We start from the raw sequence: 23,392 nt of genomic DNA, 5'->3' as shown, positions 1-23,392 counted from the left end.
GGCATTACAATCCCTTCTGCCATGACTGTCGTGAATCCACTATGAGTAAATAGATCAAGATGTGTTTTAGATCTCATCACCAGTATTTCCAGAGTAGAATCTTACCCTACGCTCCTGTGCTGCTTCATCAATAGTGTGGAACGAGTGGCCGTTGTGTTTTTTGGAGGCTCGACACACCACACACACAGGCTGTTTATCCTCCTCACAGAAGAGCTTGAGTTTCTCACTGTGCAGACTGCAGAGCACTTCGAAGCACACAGGACCGCTGTAATCCATATCTGACAGAGAAGACATTTCCTCCTAAATTTCACGCCTGACCAACTTTACTTACACTTCACAGTACCTAACTGTTAATGTTATTCCTAACTAACCTATAACGTAACTCTGCAACTAACTCATACTCTGCTAAACATGCACAAAGCTTCTTTTCCAATCTTTGCCTGTAGCCTAATCTGTACTAAACTATTAATTTTTTTTAAAAGAGAACTAACAACAGCCTTTCTCCGTCTCTCCCCTGTGTTTCCCAGTTAGTAAGTTTGTGGGTGGGGCTTCAGTAAAGGACTCTTACTGATCAGTCATGTAGAGCCAGTTCCTCTGTCACTCTTGGCACTGAAGTCACTCCAGTCAGGAGAATGACCACCTGCTGTCTAGAATGACAGCAAACTCGGATGTCTGAGTCACTGTAGTTTTATACACAGGGTTAAGATGATATTTCCTGCTTGGCCTTATGCCTATCGCACCTCCTCCAGTGCACTTGTTTCGCCCCCTACTAGCCAGTACATCTCCCCGCCACTCCTTGCTTCTGACCCTATTGGGGTGTCTGTCCCCATCTGCTGTCCTTCCTCCTTAACCACAGCCAGTAGTTCGCCTCCTCTGCCTCCTTTCCTGATCCTTTCGCTGATCTAGCTGCTTGGGATGGCTTACTGTTTGTGTGGCTGAAGTGGGGACAGTGTGTCTTCCATTGTTGCTTCCATCTCTTGTCCACCTTCCTCTGCTGCTGCCCTTCCTGCACTGTCGGGTCCTGCTGCACTATGCTTTTCTCCCTGGCTGTGGGTCCCTTTCGTCTGACCTGCCGAAGCACTGCAATTGTGCTGTCCCGTCCGGGCCACCTACACTTTGTCCTTCCTTGATGGTATGCAAGCCTCTGAGCGAAGTCACTTTTTGCCACCCACAACTGCACTTCCGGTGGGAACTTCTCGTTACCTTTATCCGTTCCGTTCGTTACCGTTTCATCCGTCCTGGTAGGCCCTTCTTCCACCCCGCCTCTCGGAGGGCCTTCGGGTTCTTTTCTCTTGTTTGTTTCCGTAGTCAGTAAGGATGGCTCCCACTTGGGTGACTAACCGCCCACTCCTGGAAATCTAAATCTTAATTTAATGTAGAAGACTCGAAATGAATGAAGTTGGATGAGTTCATCATGGCTGCAAGGCATAATAAACTGGTCGCTTTTATTGGTGAATATTATGCATCTCACACATGCGCACACACACACACACACACACACACACACACACACCTCCCTTAGAAAAGAAATCATAATAAATATCATGCAAAGTTGGAATGTCAGGTTTGATGAATTTACTGATTAAAAAAGCAAGCACATAAAAGACCACAGACACACAGAAAGCGTTGTGACTGCACATTCAAAATGTGTGTTGCTCCCAGAGTCTGGCATTCCCATATAATCTGCACTACTGTAAGACGAGGCTTGATGAGGTCTCACTGGGATGGTCAAATAGCTCTGTTTCTTCATAGCCTCCTCTCCTAGAGGTTTCAGATCTAACTGTGCTGTACTGAATGACTTTTAAAAATGGTAGGCTGAATAATTGCACACATGACAAGGTTAATGCTTTTAATGTTTTATTGTCCTCATTCATTTACCAATCCAATTTTTATCAAATACCACAATACTGTGGTATAGAAATAAAACTGGGCACAGTGCAGTACCTAGCAAGTTAAATGAGGCGGGCATTAGCATACAGTACCTTTAACATTATATCCACACAATGAGACATATTTTTACTGTTTATTAAATGGCTTTGTTTCTTCATAGTCTCCTCTCCTATAGGTTTCCCTCTCAGTATGTCATCCCTGGTTCAGAGTCAGTATCAGCTCTAACTGTGCTGCTCTACTCTTACTGAGGCCTTCACTGGTAACATCCGCAGAGGGACATTTCTGCCAGTAAAAAAGTATGGAAAAACCCTCTCAGTGAACCTGTGTGTGAAAGTGTGTAAGTGTTTGTTATTATCAGGGTTAGAGAATGACAGCTTTCCTCTGTCCCAGTCCAGCTGCACTCTGATCCTCTGGGGTTTCTGATACACTGTGAGGGGAGTGGGGTCATGAGGAGCAGCACATGTTCCATATGCAGCATCATAATACCACACATACCAGTATCCACTCATGGAGGTGTAGTCTCCCTTCCTCTGGAGAGACTCTGTCATCACACCCACATACCACCATGTGTTCTCTCCAACCTCCACATCCCAGCAGTGAGTCCCTGAGTTAAAGCCCTCAGAGCCCAGGACATCACCCCACATGTCAAATCTCTCTTGATTATCAGGAAGCTGCTGTTTCTTATTATCACATCTCAAACTGGTCAGATCCTCAGACAGGATGAGTTTTGGGTGTGCAGTGTTGGGATCCAGAGTCACAGGAGCTGCAGAGAGAAAGAACACACACATGAGCTGAACACTGAGTGGTGTGTGATGTGAGGATGTGAATGATGGTCATTATTAATAGTGGTGTTACCAAGTAATGGCAGGAGAAGTAATGACACAGTATACACACACACACACACACACACACACACACACACACACACACACATCAGATATACTAGCACTGTTACATACACACACACACACACACACACACACACACACACACAACCCATCTCTGATCACACACACACTACCTCTCTCCAATCAGATATACTAGCACTGGTCGCACACACTCACGCATGCACGCACGCACGCACGCAGGCACACACACACGCACACACACCACCCCTTTCTGATCACACACACACTACCTCTCTCTCTGATCAGATATACTACCTCACTCTTATCAGATACTAACACTGATCACACACATACACCCACACACACGCATCCACACACACACCCAACCTCTCTCTGATCAGATATACTAGCACTGGTCACACACACACACACACACACACACACACACACAACCCATCTCTGATCACACACACACAGACACTACCCTTCTCCAAAAAGATATACTAGCACTGGTCGCACACACACACACACACACACACACACACACACGCGCATACACGCACACACGCGCACACACGCACACACACACTAACACGCACTGCCACTGATCACACACACTTCCACTGTCTGATCACACACACTCTGTCCCACTCCCACATGTGTTACATCACACAGGGACAGTGTGTAGTGCAGTGTGTAATGTGTCTAATGGTTTGAGTTTCTGTTTAGTAAACAAAGGCAGCTTTAAGCTGCTAATAACTCAACAGTAATATAACTGTATCATCTACCCCAGTAGCACAGTCTATCCTCTCCTCATTCCTAACATTGCTTATGTGTGTTTGGTGATGTGGAAACAGCAGACTACTCACTGTACTGAACAGTCTCCTGCATCTTCTCCCAGACTCTGAACTTCAGGTTGCCCAGGTGCTTTGCCACATTGATCAGAGCTCCTGAAACCCTCTCTGGATCCTGCAGTGTGCACTGGGCTCTGGAATAACATTCAGGAGTCAGTGCTGCTGTGGGTTTGGGTTTAGAACCAGGAAGAGAAGAGATAAACAGGAAGCAGATCACTCACCTTTTTACTGTGCTCTTGTAGTTCTGGAACATAGGAAATGAGGGGATATGTCAGACATCATTGATACAATCAGGTCTTTTTGGAAACAGTCAAATTATAAACTACCATGTCAAGCATAAGTTCCTCACATTACATTTGCATGTGTTCATTTATCTGCACTCTTATCTAGAGTGACCTGCAGAGACAGATTACAGGGACAGTCACCCTGGAGCAACTCAGGGTTAAGTGTCCTGCTCAGGGACACAACTGTAGTAACCAGGAATCAAACCCACCACCTTCTGACTTCTGATTGGCTGGGCCAAGTTCCCTGACCATCACCACTCCATTGTTTATTTGCCAACTAAACATTTGACAGCTGACAAGATACTGACTGCAAAGCCATTCTCTTCCTCCTCCTCCTCCTTTGATCAGACAGAGACCCCACATGTGCGCGCACGCGCGCGCGCGCACACGCACACACACACACACACACACACACACACACACACACACACATACTGTAATTTGATCAGACAGACCCCACTCGAGAGAGACAGCCTGCACTCTGACCACATCACCCAAGAACTGGAGTCACTGAGATGGCAGTGACAACACAAACTAAACCAACATGTCAGACTCAATGACGTTCTGAAGTTGTCACTGATCAGGTGATCAGATCCATATTCATTCAGCCTTCTGCTGCTCTCTCATCTTAGTGTTTCTCTCTCCAAAATAACACCAACTGATTCCACAACCCATGATGTGGTATGAATGTGAATGTCTGATATTGAACTGTTGAGCTTCATGTTGGACACTGATGCTCCAGAAAGAAACTTCATATCTGACAGACAGGAGTTGAATCTGATCTCACTATCCATCATCATCACTCACAGGATGATGAGTCAAATGATGATTGATGAATGATGTGAGTGACATGAGCACGTCAACAACTACAAGGCTGCCAAGTTTCAGAAAATGGCAAGTGTGAGAGTTCGAGTTTTTTTCACTGTCACACTCAAAGCTTGACATTTCGCAGCCGATTTTTCAAGTGTGAACTCATCAAGAAAGGGCCAAATAAATGTTACACAGCTCTGCAACAAGTGACAATTATAGACTTAGCAGCCTTAACATTAACTTGGAAAATCAAGGAGAAACAGCGAATCAACTGTAAACAAAATCTAGCAAGCAGTAGAACGTTTTAAATCTAATTGTCGGAGTCGGCGCTGTTGTGTGTTTGAAAGTTAGAGGCGCCAAGACCCGCCTTACGTTGCTTCTGATTTGTTTATATTGCGTGATGCCTTCCGTAATTGGTGAGATTTAGGCACAAAGGACTGATGGATTGGCTATTGCTGTCGGTCAGAGCTCGAACTACGGCAAGGCAATGACCAAAGTTTATCATCATGAAAAATATATATATAATGCACTGAATGGGGAAATATTTTGCGTGTGAAATGTCAAGTATGGCGTGTGGTGTGAGAATGGGTCAAATTGCGTGACTGTCACGCCCAAAGTGTGAGATTTGGCAGCCCTGATGTTACAGCCAGAGGCTTTTTTTTTATCATTAGAGCAGATGTAACACACTTCATTATACAGACAGTGGATGGTCCATACCTGCAGGAATGTGATGTCATCAGCTCCCATCTCCTTCTCTATGGCTCTGATGGTGTCTGAAAGAGATGAGATCTCTCTGCTCATCTTCTCAATCTTCTCCTTCATCATCTGACTCTTCTGCTTCTGTTCCTTCTTCACTGCAGCTATCCTGGCTGCCTCTTCATCTCGTAGAAATTGGTGAAGCTTCTCAAACTCCTGCTTAATCTGCCTCTCTGTGTGTTCGGCTTGTGTCTAAAAAAGCAACAGCAAATTATTGATTTGAAATTATTGACATCCTGAATCCCCCCCTGGGGATTTGAAAAACTGTTCCAAACACACATCTCAATCTCTGTGAGTTTTTGTGTCGATGGCGCTTTGTAAAAACAATAAAAGAAAATCCTAGGATTTCAGTCTAACCTGCAGCAGGCCCATTCAAAAAGCCCATTCAACTTCATTTGCATTTGAAAGATCCACTCAAGAGACACATTTAGTCTGACTTTTTTTTCCAATTTGTAGTAAAACTACATAACATTTTTTAATGTTCTTTTTACTTATATGTCGCCAACACCGTTGTTTTCAAGGTACGAACTTCGAAAGTCTAGATATATTTATAGTGTGTATTTTTACTTCCAAAAACGTTTTGCACACCTCGCCGGTAGGTGCGTTGGAGATGACCAAGTCAGGTCACAGATAGGTACATAGAAAAAATCCTGCACACTGACCATTTCGCAGGTTACTTCTTTTATTGACAACGTTTCGGTCCTAGACCTTCATCAGGTAAGTCTCTAATGTGCATTTTTACAAGGCTTGAAGACCTTTGAAAATATTTTTTTTTTTAAAGTTGTGTTTATACTGAATTATAATAAAAACTAATTTCATTACACCCACTTTACTCTCATATCATTATTGTGGAGGACCTTTAGAATATAACCATATGTGCCACTTTTGCATCAGTGTTTTTAGTCAGATGAAATACTTTAAAATCTCAACGTATAGCAGGCTGTCTCAAAGTGCCTCAAAGGGCCCTGGACCTCCAAGTGTCCATTTATTTTAATGTTGAACACACAAATCAGATATATTTGAAAACAATCCATAGCCTAATTCTTCAAATGTTTCGCAGTCTCAGGTTTCACCTTAATATGTGCTGCTGTTTGGTCACAGATACGTTTAACTTCTACAAAGGTCTTCAGCTTCTTCTGTAAGGGCTGCAGTTTGATCTTGAACTCCTCCTGGAATGAGGGAACAGATAGATTAGCCCAGAGTCTATACGTCCCATGTACCTGCCACGAACATGAACCAACATGGTGTATTGAAATGATGCATTGTACAAAAATAACAATATAATAGGGATGAATGCAATTGAGAAACAAAGACATGAAAACATCAGCACATGCTGCGGTCTGAAAACCATCAAGGAAATTAAAAGAGAAAACAGAAGAAAGCAAAGATACACGCTATTAACAAATCACACAAACCACACAAAATAGTATGTGCACAGAGCAATAACACACACACACACACACACACACACAATCTATGTGCAAAGAGCAATAAAACGCACACACACACACACACACACACACTGTTACGATACGGTAAGGCCACGGCTCACTGTTGTCTAGGGTGTTCTACATATAACTAAAGCCCTCCGCACTCGCAACCCAACAAAGCAACACAAACACAGAAAGACCTACCCTATGCCCTGCACGCTAGCCCTACGTGTGGTGCACAAACTTGGAAGTAGGTCCTTACCGTGTGTGAATGCGATGTGTGTGTGTGTCAGCTTGGCAAGAGCCTCAAAGAGCGGTCAACATACCTGTGGCGTGCTGGCACTCTCTGCCCGGTGCTCTTCTTTACTTGGACCAGCCCAAGCTGGTTTGGGTTGGACGTTCACGTTTTTGTTTTCTTAAAGTGGTGTAAAATCCAATGTGAAAGATTGTTCTAATGCCACAGTTCATGGCTAAACGAAAGGGAGAACCTTAGCCCTGCTCCCACCATAGGCCTCAACTCTTTGTCTCCAAAACTCTCTGATTGAGAGAACAGGTGTCCTTTTACCAATTAGCCACAGGTAGTGACATCACTGAAACTCCGCCTGTAAGTCAGTGCTATCCCTACCATGTGACCCTAACCTATCCTAACACACACACACACACACACACACAGACACACACACTAGATATGTGATATGAACATGAATTTACAATATGAATATGAATATCTCCAGACCAATAGTCTCATAATAACTAAAGAGATATTCGGTTCAAGACCCATTATGTGAGAGGTGGTGTTTGCCTCTTGATGTATATGTTCATCACAGCGGATAACCTTTCAGGATCATTTCTCATCGTGCATTATGCAGGGCATCAAACAGTGATTAAAGGGTTACTTCTCCAGCTTGGTATAAAACCCAGCTATTTCATGGATCCAGGATATTATGCATCCTGATAAAGTTCCCTTGGTCTTTGGAGCTCAATGAGCATCAAACAGGCTAATAGGCTAACTGGAAAAAACACCATGCCAACCTCTTGCTATGGTGAAGGGTACAGTATGTGATGATGTGGGGCTATTTTAATTCCAAAGGCCAAGGGAACTTCATCAGGATGCATAATATCCTGGATCCATGAAATAACTGGCCTTTAAAAATAAAATCATATAAAAAATCTTCCTGCCCCTACAATATAGGTCAAATACTTATGCCCCCTAGCATTTAAGGAAGAACATTTATTTATTTACAATACATTCTTCCATGACAAAGACAATTGGTGTGCTTAGCGGTTTGATTTTTACTCTTTTTTTTTATATTTGTCAAATGATGATTTTATATTCCTCTTTTTAAGCAACTTTAGCATGGTATCAAATACATACATGTGCTCCACACTGTATACTTATATGTATACTTACTTAGAACTCAACACTACCATTGACTGGGACATTACAGTGCAACAACAGGCATCCCGGGCTCACAGTGGCACTGACTGAGATGCCACTTTGATACTTTGATGACATTATTTACTGTTTCAGGCAAAAACAAGACACAGCAAGATGAAGATAACATCTACAGTATGTGACACACCAAAGCTAATGTTTTGGTTAAGAACCAAACCAGCTTTTGTTGAAATATACACACCTATAACTATTGAAAGGTTATCAAATGTTATTTTGAAGTATTAAACCAGTCCACTGTACATAATATCAACTGGTATATTTATACAAATGGCAAATGGCAAGAAGCATTGGATAGACATTCATAGCGCCCAATAAATGGCTCTGGGCATTCGTAAACCCCACCACAAATACAAGAAAATTAACCTCTGGGGTTAGCAGAGTGACACATGACTGCAAACTAACCTACAGCACCAATCACATGGTGTGCAGATGACACAACTCTGGTGGGTCTCAGCACCAAGAACGATGAGACTCACTACAGGAAGGAGGTCAACCTTCTGGACACATGCAGAGACAATAACCTCCTGCTGAATGTCAGCAAGACCAAGGAGATTGTTGTTGACTTCCGGAGAGGTCACACCCACCCAACCCTGACCATCAACGGTGCTGCTGTAGAGAGAGTGATCAGCACCACATACAGTATAGGGGTGCACATCAGTGAGGACATCTCCTGTAGAGAGAGTGAGCAGCACCACATATAGGGGTGCACATCAGTGAGGACATCTCCTGTGGAGAGAGTGAGCAGCACCACATACAGTATAGGGGTGCACATCAGTGAGGACATCTCCTGTGGAGAGAGTGAGCAGCACCACATACAGTATAGGGGTGCACATCAGTGAGGACCTCTCCTGGACCATCAGCACGGCCTCACTGGTAAAGAAAGCACAGCAGCACCTCTACAGTACTTCCTCCGCAAACTCAAGGGAGCCTCACCCACCATGGGCACTTTCTACAGGGGCACCATTGAGAGCATCTTCACTTTCTACACGGGCACCATTGAGAGCATCTTCACTTTCTACACGGGCACCATTAGAGCATCGTCATCAGCAGCATCACTGTGTGGAGTGGGAGCTGCACTGACTACAACAGGAAAACCCTGCAGTGCATAGTGAACACAGCTGGAGAGATCATTGGGGCCCCACTCCCCTCCCTACAAGACACATACTGTACAACACCCGCCTCATCCGAAAAGTGACCATGATAGTGAGCGATGCCAGCCACCCTGCACACAGCCTTGGTGCTTGTGACTTTCTTGTGTTTTGTCTTGTGATCCTGTCTTGTGATATTGTTGCTGTTTGTTGTTTAGTGTTAGGAAAATGTCCTTATTGAGCACTTTCTTTCTCTTGTGATAGGAAATGTCTTATGCATGTTGTGCATTCTTCGTCACCGTGGGATAGGGAGAAACACACTTTCGATTCCTCTGCATGTCCAGTATATGTGGAGAAATTGACAATAAAGCTGACTTGACTTCACTTGACTTGATAATAACTACCCTTCTCACTGTCCATAATAAGAATAACTGCAAGTTTAGTTTTTGGAAACAGTGGTGAGGTTTGCTTTGACTTTTTGTTGGGGACAGTCGAGGTCAAGGTGAGTTTGCTGTTGTAGGCTACACACGGTAATAGTTGGTGTGACAGAGTGGGAGTGAAGAAGAAAATGACTCGAGTATCTCAGAGGTCTGGATGTTGTGAAGCAGTCATCAGCTTTAAGAGCAGAATGTACACAGCTCCATGTGATGTTGAGCGGTAGTGCAGCTTAATCTACTGTTATATGAGAGGTAGTGCAGCTTAATCTACTGTTATATGGGAGGTAGTGCAGCTCCATCTACTATTATATGAGAGGCAGTGCAGTATCTTCTGCTTGGTTTTGCTGAACAGATGTTTACCTACAACTGCATTGTAAGTCAGCTCTGGGGTAGCAAAAATCTAAGCTTGCCATATTAACATACTTTCCCATAGGAAAATTACAAGAAACCGTATCTCAAAGATGGCAGGATTTTTTTGTAGGCAAACTTCAGAATTCAATTAACCACATTCATTCACTGCAGTGCTTCATTTTCTAAGAGAATAAATTAAACTAGAGAATGTAATTCCAAGGAAATTACGAGTGCATGAAAATGCAAAAATGTACAGATAAATCATCTAGATATGGTTACTAAGGTGTTGCTAGGGTAGACATGGTGGTTTCATAGTTTTTGAAAGTTGATGGTGCGAAGAGAGACAGTTTAAAATTTAATTAGCTAACCTGATTACCAGATTAGCTAACCTGGCTAATGATTTTAAGCAGTTATGCAAAAATGCTAACAATGCTAACCATGCTAACTATGCTAAAGAGGTTGATTAGCTAATTTAGTTGATGATTTCTAGCAGTTATGCTAAACATGCTAACTATGCTAACAATGCCAACTATGCTAACAATGCTAACCAGGTTGATTAGCTAACTTAGCTTATGATTTCTAGCAATTCTGCTAAAAATGCTAACTATGCTAACAATGCTAATTATGCTAACCATGCTAACATGCTAACTTGCTAATGAGGACTTTTATTTTGAAACATTTGTTGCTAGGGTATCCATGATGGCCACTATCAGAAATAAAGAAGTTACTGTAGTATAATCATGTTGGTTGCTATGGAAACTGTCATAAAAGCTTAATTTAATGGTTGCTATGTTGGTTGCTAGGTAGGTGGAGGTTTCATGTAGTTGACTGGAGGCATAGTTGATGATAACTGACAGTTGGAATGGTTGAACAGTTAAATAGTTGAGTATTTTCAATGGTTAAATGATTTAATAGTGTATTATTGCAGTGAGGACTTTTATTTTGAAACAGTTGTGGACAGAGGAAGTATGAAACAGGATCTGTAGTCTTAATGAGATTGTATGCTTAAAGCCTGAGAGAGAGAGAGCTGCTGCACCTGGACTGGCCACCTGGCATAAGATTCTAATTGCCCTATTATGATGTCATAATGTAATGTTAAGTCTATGGGGAAATTTTAATAGTTTTTATTTAATAGTTCAAAAAGTATAAATGTTACAAAGTTGAAAAATACATAGCTGAAGTCACCTAAGTAAGACCTACGCAACGCAGTTTGAATGAAGTTTCTACGTTAAACGGTTGAAGCTGAATTGCACGCACAAAAACGTTAGAGGAAAAATAAAAAATTAAAAAAATCGGATAACAGTAGAGTGCATTTTCATGCACTCTAAATATGTTGATCTTACCAACAGCAAGGGAGTAGATTCTTACCTTACGGTCCTGTGCTGCTTCATCTATGGGACTGCAGTTGTGATTCTTATGTTTTCTAGAGTCTCTACACACCAAACACACAGGCTGTTGGTCCTCCTCACAGAAGAGCTTGAGTTTCTCACTGTGCAGATTGCAGAGCACCTCAGGCCCTGCTGCAGCTCTCTGACTTCTCTCCTGTAAGAACGCCTCACACAGGTTCCTTAGAGCCAGATTAGGGGGTGGAAAGTCCTTTGAAGATTTCCTCCTACAGACGGGACACTCTCTGGATCCTTTGATTTTCCAGAACTTCTGCAGACAGGCTTTACACACACTGTGACTACACGACAGGACTACTGGATCCGTGTAGATGTCACAGCACACAGGACAGCAGTAATCCTCTTCAGGCTTTGACGCCATTTTGTCTCTGTATATCTTGCCTCCCCAACTTTACCAACCTTGACAGTCTGTACTGTAGGCTACAGTACTTTCTTTCTGTTCACACGAATTGGTCAAATCTTCGAAACAAACAGCATCAGTATTTTTTTTAACAAAGCTCCGTAATTCTTCGACTATAATTATGAACTAGAGTTTTATTTTATTATTTACGGGAGAACTAACAGCAATGTCTCACCTGCACTTCCTCATCCAGTTAGAGCAAAGGTCTCTGGGGAAAGAGGACTCTGATTGGTCAGTCCTGCTACAGCTCATGTTCAGGTTGTTCAGGAAGTTCCTGGATGTACCTGTGTTCTGAAATTGATAAGACAGACACATGCAGAAATAGCCTCCCCCACACAGACTTTGACCATCATGTTTGGGTTAATGTTTATACTCTCACACACACACACACACACACACACACACACACACACACACACACACACACACACACACACACACACACACACACACACACACACACACACACACACACACACACACACACACAGGCTAAAGGCTCATCAGCAGTAGGCCCTAATCAGTAGCAGCACTCTGTAATGGGCGTCCTGCACTGCCAACCCAGCAGGGAGTTAAGAGGCTGATATGAGGATGCATGTTCTCCTGCACAGAGTCCTGAACAGGCACCAAGCACACATGGGACTGTTCTTCCAGCCGCCTCTCAGTGTCTCAGTGCTCACAGCACACATCAGCAGGCTGATCAACACAATATGCTCCATCAACACATTTCACTACACACATATGGAGCACATTCTCCAACAGAAAACAGACCTGAGCTCCCAATGTAAAAATTACATTTATTCATCTGATAATCACAACATGTCTATATGCCACTGAGTTGTTTTAGAAAAGCACACAATTCAATTTACATTACAGTAATTCCAAAAAAATCTATTTTAGTGTGTGTGTGTGTGTGTGTGTGTGTATTGTCTGGGTCAGAGTATAGTAGCTCTCCTCTGTCCCAGGCAGGTTAGTAAACATAATGATGTCAGTCCTACACAAGACAAGATCCCACATGCATGTGTGTGTGTGTCCTCAGGGCTCTATAATCCTGTTCCCCTACAGCATGTTACTGAGTGTGCACACACACACACACACACACACACACACACACACTGTACATTTACCTCAGGATGATCAGGAGTTCAAGAGGAACACAATCAAGACTCCCTGATCTGCAGTTTAAAGACACCAAACCCTTCAACAGGATGGAGTTACTGCTGTTCAGCACATCAGGGACTGAATCAGGTTGTGCTCTATGACAGCAGTTTCCAGCTGATTGTGACCCAGAACAGAGACTATAAGAATCCTGCTCTATGGGACTAAGGAAGCATCCTGGTCTGACAGAAGCAGCAGCTGGCAATTGGAAGTCAATAAATAATTTCCGGGGTCACAGCAATCGGAAAAAAATAAATATCAAAATCAATTTTGTCCCTAAGTCATTTTTTCAAATGTTCTACTTTTGATCTGACCACGAAATCGAAAGTCTGAAAAACAAAGCGTTAATTGCTTCTTCGTATCACATTCATAAACACATAATGAAATAACAAGTCATTTTTGTATTTTTTGATTTTTGATTCTCAATTGAATATCAAATGAACGAAGCATACACGGACCGAAATCCCTGTCAGATATTCTGTTATGGTTCACTGAAGTGTGTGATGTGCTGGTGGCAGCAGTGAAATACAGATAAAAGCACTTCTCACTAAAAATGACCTCATATCTGATAATGGTGTTTGAATGAAAAAAATGGTAAAGAAATTACACAAATGATAATCAAACGCATGGAATGGTTAATGTTAAATGTTTTATTGTCCTCACTCATTTACCAATCCGTTTGTATTAAACACCAAAATATTACTTTAGAAATAGAAATCAAACTAGGTACAGTGCAGTATATACAGCAAGTTAATGGGCATTACCATACCTTTAACATTTATATCCACACTATGAGACATATTTTTACTGTTTATTAAATGGCTTTGTTTCATCATACAGTAGTCTCCTCTCCTATAAGTTTCCCTCTCAGTATGTCATCCCTGGTTCAGAGTCAGTATCAGCTCTAACTGTGCTGCTCTACTCTTACTGAGGCCTTCACTGGTAACATCCGCAGAGGAGAGAGAGTATAGTCAGTAGAGAAGTATGGAAACACTCTCTCAGTGAAAGTGTGTGTGAAAGTGTGTATGTGTGCATTATTATCAGGGTCAGAGAATGACAGCTCTCCTCTGTCCCAGTCCAGCTGCACTCTGATCCTCTGGAGTTTCTGCTGCACTGTGAGGAGAGTGCCGAGCGGTGGTGGAGCATGTGCTGCATATACATCAGTATAGAACACACACCAGCGTCCACTCATGGAGTATATGTCTCCCTTCCTCTGCCGAGACTCTGTCATCACACCCACATTCCACAGTGTGTTCTCTCCAACCTCCACATCCCAGCAGTGAGTCCCTGAGTTAAAGCCCTCAGAGCCCAGGACACGGATAGCCCTATCAAATCTCTCTGGGTTATCAGGAAGCTGCTGCACCGTATCACCAAGTCTCACACTGGTCAGATCCTCAGACAGGATGAGTTGTGGGTGTGCAGTGTTGGGATCCAGAGTCACAGGAGCTGCAGAGAGAAAGAACACACACATGAGCTGAACACTGAGTGGTGTGTGATGAGGATGTGAATGACGGTCTTTATCAATTACATATTTTATAAGTATATTAGCACTGATCGCTCCCTCTCACTCTCTCTCTCTCTCAACCCATACACACACACACACACACACACACACACACAGCCACTCTCTGATCACTAACTCTGATAACACACATATACACACACACACACTCAGACACTACCTCTCTCTTATCAGACATGCTAGCACTGGTTACAGACACACGCACGCACGCACGCACGCACGCACGCACGCACGCACGCACGCACGCACGCACGCACGCACGCACGCACGCACGCACGCACACACACACACACACACACACACACACACACACACACACACACACACACACACACACAACCCCTCTCTTATCAGATATACTAGCACTGGTCGGTCTCTCACACACACACACACACACGCACACAAACAAACTACCTCTCTCTTATTAGATATACTAGCACTGGTCACACACACACACACACACACACAAAAGTAGCACTTACCCATAATCCCTAACTGCTGTATTGGACATACACAAACACACACGCGCATGTGCATGCACGTCCACACACACACACACACACACATGTGCATGCACGTGCACGTGCACATGCACGCACACAAACACACACACACACACACACACACACACACACACGTGCATGCACGTGTGCACACACACACACACACCCATTCTCTTATCAGATATCTCTGACCCCCCCTCTCTTTCTCTCTTTCACACACACACACACATATACAGAGAGAGAGATAAAGACAAACAGACAGACACACATAAACACACACACACACACTACAATACATTTTTTCACACCTTTCATCACAAATTCACACACACTTCCACTGTGTGATCACACACACTCTGCGACTGATCACACACACTTCCACTGTCTGATCACACACACTCTGTCCCACTCCCACATGTGTTACATCACACAGGGACAGTGTGTAGTGCAGTGTGCAATGTGTCTAATGGTTTGAGTTTCTGTTTTGTAAACAAAGGCAGCTTTAAGCTGCTAATAACCCCTGGACAAATGTAACTGTATCATCTACCACAGTAGCACAGTCTATCCTCTCCTCATTCCTAACATTGCTTATGTGTGTTTGGTGATGTGGAAACAGCAGACTACTCACTGTACTGAACAGTCTCCTGCATCTTCTCCCAGACTCTGAACTTCAGGTTGCCCAGGTGCTTTTCCACATTGATCAGAGCTCCTGAAACCCTCTCTGGATCCTGCAGTGTGCACTGGGCTCTGGAATAACATTCAGGAGTCAGTGCTGCTGTGGGTTTGGGTTCAGAACCACAGAGAAGAGAGAGACAGGAGGCAGATCACTCACCTTTCCACTGTGCTCTTGTAGTTCTGGAAAATAAGAAATTAGGGAATATGTCAGACATTATAGATATAATTAGGTATTTTTGGAAACTATAACATGGTTGACCCCCATTGTATAGCTAAGGTTTTCATTGTTGTTTTTATAAAATAAGTCAAGAGATTAGTATTTAACAGACACAGTCGCCCTGGAGCAACTCAGGCTTAAGTGTCCTGCTCAGGGACACAACTGTAGTAACAGGAATCAAACCCACGACCTTCTGACTTCTGATTGGCTGGGCCAAGTTCCCTGACCATCACCACCCTGTTGTTTATTTGCTGACTAAACATTTGACAGCTGACAGGATACTGACTGCAAAGCTATTTTCCTCCTTCTCCTCCTGCTTAGATGAGACAGAGACTCCGCTCTAGAGAGACAGCCCTGCACTCTGACCACATCACCCAAGAACTGGAGTCACTGAGACGGCAGTGACAACACAAACTAAACTATCATGTCAGACTTAATGATTTTCTGGAGTCATCATTGACTCTCATCTCTCATCTTAGTGTTTCTCTCTCTAAAATAACACCAACTGATTCCACAACCCATGATGTGGTATGAATGTGAATGTCTGATGTTGAACTGTTGAGCTTCATGTTGGACACTGGTGCTCCAGAGAGAAACTTCATATCTGACAGACAGGAGTTGAATCTGATCTTACTATCCATCATGATCACTCATAGGATTGATGTGTAAAATAGTGGTTAATACAATGATGTGAGTGGCATGAGCAGGTCAACAATGTATTACAGCCAGAGGGTTTTTTTTTTTTTTTTTTTATCATTAAACCAAATCCAACACACTTCATTATACAGACAGTGGATGGTTCATACCTGCAGGAATGTGATGTCATCAGCTCCCATCTCCTTCTCTATGGCTCTGATGGTGTCTGAAAGAGATGAGATCTCTCTGCTCATCTTCTCAATCTTCTCCTTCATCATCTGACTCTTCTGCTTCTCTTCCTCCTTCAGTGCAGATATCCTGGCTGCCTCTTCATCCTGTAGAAACTGGTGAAGCTTCTCAAACTCCTGCTTGATCTGCCTCTCTGTATGTTGAGTCTGAGTCTAAACAAACAGACAAAAACAAGATCCAATCATCACTCTTGCAATTATTTGTGACATTAAATGTACAATTACTTTATTAAATAATCCAGATCTCACCTTAATGTGTGCTGCTGTTTGGTCACAGATGAGTTTAACTTCTTCAAAGGTCTTCAGTTTCTTCTGTAAGGGCTGCAGTTTAATCTTGAGCTCCTCCTGTAATGAATAAACATCGTTCAGCCTACACCGTTCAACAACGTTCAGCCTACACTGCAGTACACTTAAGCCCGGCGCCCACCAGAAGCGGCGTTCAGCGGTGTTCGGCGGTCTGGGCTTGCCGCACAGGATTTTAGAATAGTTTTCTATCTCTGTGCGGCTGCTGCGCGGCAGACGTCTCCAGTGGGCGATGCTCCATTGAAAACAATGGAATTCTAATTTATTTTGTGGCGCGGCGCGTCGCGTACGCTTCTGGTGGGCGATGGCCTTTACAGTTCAGCCTACACTGCAGTACACTTACAATCCAGTCTACACTGCAGTACACTTACAATCCAGCCTACACTGCAGTACACTTACAATCCAGCCTACACTGCAGTACACTTACAATTCAGCCTACACTGCAGTACACTTACAATCCAGCCTACACTGCAGTACACTTACAATTCAGTCTACACTGCAGTACACTTACAATCCAGCCTACACTGCAGTACACTTACAATTCAGTCTACATTGCAGCATACTTACAGTTCAGCCTACACTGCAGTACACTTACAATTCAGCCTACACTGCAGTACACTTACAATCCAGCCTACACTGCAGTACACTTACAATTCAGTCTACATTGCAGCATACTTACAGTTCAGCCTACACTGCAGTACACTTACAATTCAGCCTACACTGCAGTACACTTACAATTCAGTCTACACTGCATCACACTTACAATTCAGCCTACACTGTAGCACACTTACAATTCAGCCTACACTGCAGCACACTTACAATTCAGCCTACACTGCAGTACACTTACAATTCAGTCTACACTGCAGTACACTTACAATTCACGAATTCAGCCTACACTGCAGTACACTTACTCTACACTGCAGTACACTTACTGTACACTTACAATCCAGTACACTTACAATCCACACTTACAATTCAGTCTACACTGCATCACACTTACAATTCAGCCTACACTGCAGCACACTTACCATTCAGCCTACACTGCAGTACACTTACAATTCAGTCTACACTGCATCACACTTACAATTCAGCCTACACTGCAGCACACTTACAATTCAGCCTACACTGCAGTACACTTACAATTCAGTCTACACTGCAGTACACTTACAATTCACGAATTCAGCCTACACTGCAGTACACTTACTGTACAATTCAGTCTACACTGCAGTACACTTAAAATTCAGCCTACACTGCAGCACACTTACAGTTCAGTCTACACTGCAGTACACTTACAATTCAGTCTACACTGCAGTACACTTACAATCCAGCCTACACTGCAGTACACTTACAATTCAACCTACACTGCAGTACACTTACAATTCAGCCTACACTGCAGTACACTTACAATTCAGTCTACACTGCAGTACACTTACAGTTCAGTCTACACTGCAGTACACTTACAATTCAGCCTACACTGCAGCACACTTACAATTCAGCCTACATTGCAGTACACTTACAATTCAGTCTACACTGCAGTACACTTACAGTTCAGTCTACACTGCAGTACACTTACAATTCAGCCTACACTGCAGCACACTTACAATTCAGCCTACATTGCAGTACACTTACAATTCAGTCTACACTGCAGTACACTTACAGTTCAGTCTACACTGCAGTACACTTACAAATGTAGGGAGTCTGTGAGAGATACACTACCAGTCAAAAGTTTAGACACAGACACACACAGTTTTTTTTTGCTACATTGTGTTCCGTCATACTTTGTCATTGCTCTCCAATGTTCTTTAGGAATATATAGCCTATATACATGTTTCATATGTTTTATTCTTTAGTATTCTTCATAATATACCTAGGCATATGACTTTACTTAGCATACTTTTGGCATCACTAAAGACATCTTAATTATTTTCAATTGAATTGAGTGGAAGAAAAACATCCAAAAATTGCTCAAAATGTATGGGAGTTCCTTCAAGACTGTTGGAAACCAATTTCAGGTGACTATGTCAAGTTTGTTGAGATGTAGATATGTGTGTGTAGACTCAGGACTGATATGGTGATAGCATGGGGGCAACACAACATGTAGAATATATGGTGTTACACATCAAGGGCTATTAGAGATGTGAAGAGATATAAGGCAAACGCAAAATGAATGTGGAAAAATGTATACAGTGCCTATAGAAAGTTATCATACCCTTTTGAAATAGTTACCTTTTTTGTCTTACAGCCTGAAATCAAAACCCATTTAAAAAAAAATCTTTTCCAGTTTTATTTACAAATGTAGCTGTACAACATCAAAATAATGAAAAAAAAACTCAACAATTCTGAAAATTAATAAAAAATGAAAAACTAGAATAACAGGGTTGGAAAAGTCATCATACCCCTGACTTAATACTTTGTAAAGCTTCCTTTTGCTTTCATTACAGCCATCAATCTGTTTGGATATGTCTGTATTATAGCTTTGCACACCTAGATAGGGGAATATTTGCCCAATTTTCCGTATAGAAATGTTACAATTTAGTCAAATTCTGTAGGGAATGGCGATGGACTGCTCTCTTCAAGTCAATCCACATATTTTCTATAGGATTTAAGTCAGGGCTCTGACTTTGCCACTCAAGGATATTCACCATCCTATCCTTAAGCCACTGCTTTGTTCTTTTGGCAGTATGTTTAAGATTATTGTCGTGTTTGAAGGCGAATGACCTCCCCATCCTCAGCTGTTTAGGAGAGGGACGCAGGTTTTCCTCAAGAATTTTGGTGTACTTGGCAGCATCCATTTTCCCTTCTATCCTGACCAATTGCCCAGTCCCCGCTGAAGAGAAACATCCCCAAAACATAATGTTGCCCCCACCATGCTTCAAAGTAGGTATGGTGTGTTTTGGGTGTGTTTGGGTGTGTATACTGTGTTTGGTTAGCGCCTGGAGCTCAGTCCAAAAACTTCAATCTTAGTCTCCAAAAAGTTCGATCTTAGTCTCATCTGACCATATAAGCTTTTTCCACATGGTAGCCGAATATTCCAGATGTGTTTTTGCACTGAACTCCAAGCGCAATGTTTGGCGAAAACCAACACAGTACACCTCCCAAAACACACCATACCTAGTGTGAAGCATGGTGGGGGCAACATTATGTTGTGGGGATGTTTCTTTTCAGCAGGAACTGGGCAATTGGTCAGGATAGAAGGGAAAATGGATGCTGCCAAGTACACCCACATTCTTAAGGAAAACCTGCGTCCCTCTCCTAGACAGCTGAGGATGGGGAGGTCATTCGCCTTCCAACACGACAATAATCTTAAACATACTGCCAAAAGAACAAAGCAGTGGCTTAAGGATAGGATGGTGAATATCCTTGAGTGGCAAAGTCAGAGCCCTGACTTAAATCCTATAGAAAATCTGTGGATTGACTTGAAGAGAGCAGTCTATCGCCATTCCCTACAGAATTTGACTAAATTTTAACATTTCTGTACGGAAAATTGGGCAAATATTCCCCTATCTAGGTGTGCAAAGCTATAATACAGACATATCCAAACAGATTGATGGCTGTAATGAAAGCAAAAGGAAGCTTTACAAAGTATTAAGTCAGGGGTATGATGACTTTTCCAACCTTGTTATTCTAGTTTTTCATTTTTTATTAATTTTCAGAACTGTTTACTTTTTTTTCATTATTTTGATGTTGTACAGCTAAATTTGTTAATAAAACTGGAAAAGATTTTTTTAAAAATGGGTTTTGATTTCAGGCTGTAAGACAAAAAAAGTAACTATTTCAAAAGGGTATGATGACTTTCTATAGGCACTGTATGTCAAGAATTTACATAAAATTGGGTAAAATGGTAGCCTGGCAAGCCAAACTACACAGAAATGTATAGTCTGGGGTCGGACCATTCACAGAGTTGAAGCCTGTGGGTGGGATGAACAGTTGTCTTTCAAACTGCCTCTGCACGTAATAGGCCAGCATTTGTGACCAATCGTAGCCGGTCGGCAAAACGGCAACAGGGCTGCCAAGTTTCAGAACATTGCAAGCGACAGTGAGATGCGTTCGTCGAACATTTTTTTGACTGTCTGTCACACTCAAAGCGTGACACTTGGCAGCTCCTATTAGAGTCGCTTTTTCAAGTGTGAACTTACCAAGACAGAGGCAAATAGATGTTACACAGCTCTGCAACAAGTATAGGACAATGATAGACGTAGCAGCCTTAACATTAACTTGGAAACTCAAAGAGAAACAGCGAATCAACAGTGAAGAAAATCTAGCAAGCAGGAGAACGTTTTGAATCTAATTATCGGAGTCGGCGCTGTTGTGTGTGAAAGATAAGTTAGATGCCAAGACCCGCCTTTCGTTGCTTCTGATTTGTTTATTGCGTGATGCCTTCGGGCTCAAGGACTCCGTACACAGATAGAGCGTTCTGATTGGCCAGGCTGAACTCGAGCCTGGTGCAGGCTTGTCCTCAACGGTGCGACCCTAGACCATCCCGCTAGGCAAAAATATTTTTGGCCACTAGGGTGCGTCTAGATTTCTAGGCTAGTAAAATGGTAGTGCATAGGTGAATTACACTACATCGAATAGTCTAAATAACAGCAATATGTTTACAAACAGTGCATCAAGTTTTCCTTTCTGCTAGATAGAAAGTTTAAGTAAAGTTTGCTGCTGTACACATGGAGTGACAGAGCGGGAGTGAAGAAGAGAATCAGAGTATCTCAGCTCAGAGGTCTGGATGTTGTGCAACACATCATGTAACTGCAGGGTGTAGAGTGCCATCTACTGGTGCATTAAAGGCATTGTTGTACCTTCTTCCATGTCTCCCTTGACAGGCGAATAGATCAAAATGTGTGTTTTTAGAGTCCATCACCAGTATAACCAGAGTGGATTCTTACCTTACGGTCCTGTGCTGCTTCATCTATGGGACTAAAATTGTGATTTTTATGTTTCCGAGAGTCTCGACACACCACACACACAGGCTGTTTATCCTCCAGACAGAAGAGCTTGAGTTTCTCATTGTGCAGACTGCAGAGCACCTCAGACCCTGATGAAGCTCTCTGACTTTGTTCCTGTATGAAGGTCTCACATAGGTTCCTTAACGCCATGTTAGGAGGATATACTCCTTTAGAGCACTTCCTCCTGCAGTAGGGACATTCTCTTGATCCTTTGCTCTCCCAGAACTGCTGCAGACAGGCTTTACAGATGCTGTGAGAGCAGGACAACAAGACAGGATCCTTGAAGATTTCACAGCACACAGGACAGGTGAGATCGTCCTCCATTTTAGAAGCCATTTATTCTCTGCAGTAAAGTGTCTTTTCTCTTGCGGCTCTTTCTGCAGCTTCACTTTCACTTTCAGCAGCCTGAGCAGACGTGTCAGAGCCAAACTCAAACTCAAACTCTTCTCTGTTTCACACTTTAGTCCAAAAGACGTTCAGCCTCACCAGCTTCAGTTTAAACTCACAGTTGAAGTTCCTCAGTGGTCCAAACGTTGTAAAGGGTTCTAAGTGTCCTGTTTCCCACTTGAGAGCAGCTAGAACAGAGAATCAACCTGCCAAACAACTTCACTTCCTGTGCTGGCTGCAGCCAGTCAAAGGGAGGGACTAAGCCGGTAAAGAAGGATTCTGATTGGTCACTCTCTTAGTTGCCAGACCAGTTCCTTGTGCTTCTGCCACATCACTGGAGTTCAGTTCAAAGTCCCAGTTATGGGTGTGAACTGCACTTGGCACAGAGACTGACTCTATATCAATGAATTACACACAGACTCTCCCCACACAGACTTTGATCTTGACATTCAGGTTAAAAGTAGGCAGGTAAGAGCTGGACACATAACGTCCAAACTACCTTACAAGCAACTGAACTGTTTCAGTATATTACTACTACACATACAGTTGAAAATTCCAGTTGTGGGAGTGAACTGAACCAGCCAGAGACACAGAGACTGACTCCAGATCAGTGGATTACACACAGACTCTCTCCCCACACAGACATTGATCTTGACATTCAGGTTACTGTAAAAGTAGGCAGGCAAGAGTTTAACTCTGGACACATAACTACCTCATATGATGAAGCCAATAAACTGGTTCAGAATGTGCATACTGCAATGTGGACAAAGAAACTAGTAAAAAAATGCAGGTG

The 23,392-nt window shown here is 42.8% G+C and overlaps 3 protein-coding genes across 3 annotated transcripts; all 3 read right to left on the bottom strand.

Annotated features, from left to right (window-relative positions):
* Nucleotides 1–1,850: 1,850 nt before the first annotated feature.
* Nucleotides 1,851–3,845, bottom strand: LOC134078985 (zinc-binding protein A33-like). The gene is made up of 3 exons (XM_062535149.1): nucleotides 3,814–3,845; nucleotides 3,608–3,726; nucleotides 1,851–2,653 (listed from the first exon to the last, which is right to left on the bottom strand). Exons 1-3 carry the CDS (start codon nucleotides 3,843–3,845, stop codon nucleotides 2,112–2,114), a joined length of 693 nt encoding a protein of 230 aa, XP_062391133.1. The 3' UTR covers nucleotides 1,851–2,111.
* A 629-nt stretch (nucleotides 3,846–4,474) lies between these two features.
* Nucleotides 4,475–11,968, bottom strand: LOC134078984 (E3 ubiquitin-protein ligase TRIM35-like). Its single transcript, XM_062535148.1, has 3 exons — nucleotides 11,573–11,968; nucleotides 6,516–6,611; nucleotides 4,475–5,634 (listed from the first exon to the last, which is right to left on the bottom strand). Exons 1-3 carry the CDS (start codon nucleotides 11,966–11,968, stop codon nucleotides 5,191–5,193), a joined length of 936 nt encoding a protein of 311 aa, XP_062391132.1. The 3' UTR covers nucleotides 4,475–5,190.
* A 1,758-nt stretch (nucleotides 11,969–13,726) lies between these two features.
* On the bottom strand, nucleotides 13,727–22,804 carry LOC134078828 (zinc-binding protein A33-like). Its single transcript, XM_062534976.1, has 6 exons — nucleotides 22,153–22,804; nucleotides 17,216–17,311; nucleotides 16,889–17,119; nucleotides 16,023–16,045; nucleotides 15,819–15,937; nucleotides 13,727–14,611 (listed from the first exon to the last, which is right to left on the bottom strand). Exons 1-6 carry the CDS (start codon nucleotides 22,546–22,548, stop codon nucleotides 14,070–14,072), a joined length of 1,407 nt encoding a protein of 468 aa, XP_062390960.1. The 5' UTR covers nucleotides 22,549–22,804; the 3' UTR covers nucleotides 13,727–14,069.
* Between the last annotated feature and the right edge of the window lie 588 nt (nucleotides 22,805–23,392).

The sequence above is a fragment of the Sardina pilchardus genome, chromosome 4 (assembly GCF_963854185.1).
Source record: "Sardina pilchardus chromosome 4, fSarPil1.1, whole genome shotgun sequence".
Classification (NCBI taxonomy): domain Eukaryota; kingdom Metazoa; phylum Chordata; class Actinopteri; order Clupeiformes; family Clupeidae; genus Sardina; species Sardina pilchardus.
The sequence above is the reverse complement of the archived record's forward strand: the minus strand, read 5'-3'. Positions and strand labels throughout refer to the sequence as shown.

Coding starts and splice junctions, on each gene's coding strand:
- LOC134078985 (XM_062535149.1), bottom strand. CDS start 3,845: ATGTTCCAGAACTACAAGAGCACAGTAAAAAG. Junction 3,727..3,813: donor TACAAGAGCACAGTAAAAAG/GTGAGTGATCTG, acceptor ATGTTATTCCAG/AGCCCAGTGCACACTGCAGG. Junction 2,654..3,607: donor GCAGGAGACTGTTCAGTACA/GTGAGTAGTCTG, acceptor TTCTCTCTGCAG/CTCCTGTGACTCTGGATCCC.
- LOC134078984 (XM_062535148.1), bottom strand. CDS start 11,968: ATGGCGTCAAAGCCTGAAGAGGATTACTGCTGTCCTGTGTGCTGTGAC. Junction 6,612..11,572: donor AAGCAGCACAGGACCGTAAG/GTAAGAATCTAC, acceptor CCCTCATTCCAG/GAGGAGTTCAAGATCAAACT. Junction 5,635..6,515: donor AAACAGCAGCACATATTAAG/GTGAAACCTGAG, acceptor TTGCTTTTTTAG/ACACAAGCCGAACACACAGA.
- LOC134078828 (XM_062534976.1), bottom strand. CDS start 22,548: ATGGCTTCTAAAATGGAGGACGATCTCACCTGTCCTGTGTGCTGTGAA. Junction 16,046..16,888: donor ATGACATCACATTCCTGCAG/GTATGAACCATC, acceptor CTTATTTTCCAG/AACTACAAGAGCACAGTGGA. Junction 14,612..15,818: donor GCAGGAGACTGTTCAGTACA/GTGAGTAGTCTG, acceptor TTCTCTCTGCAG/CTCCTGTGACTCTGGATCCC.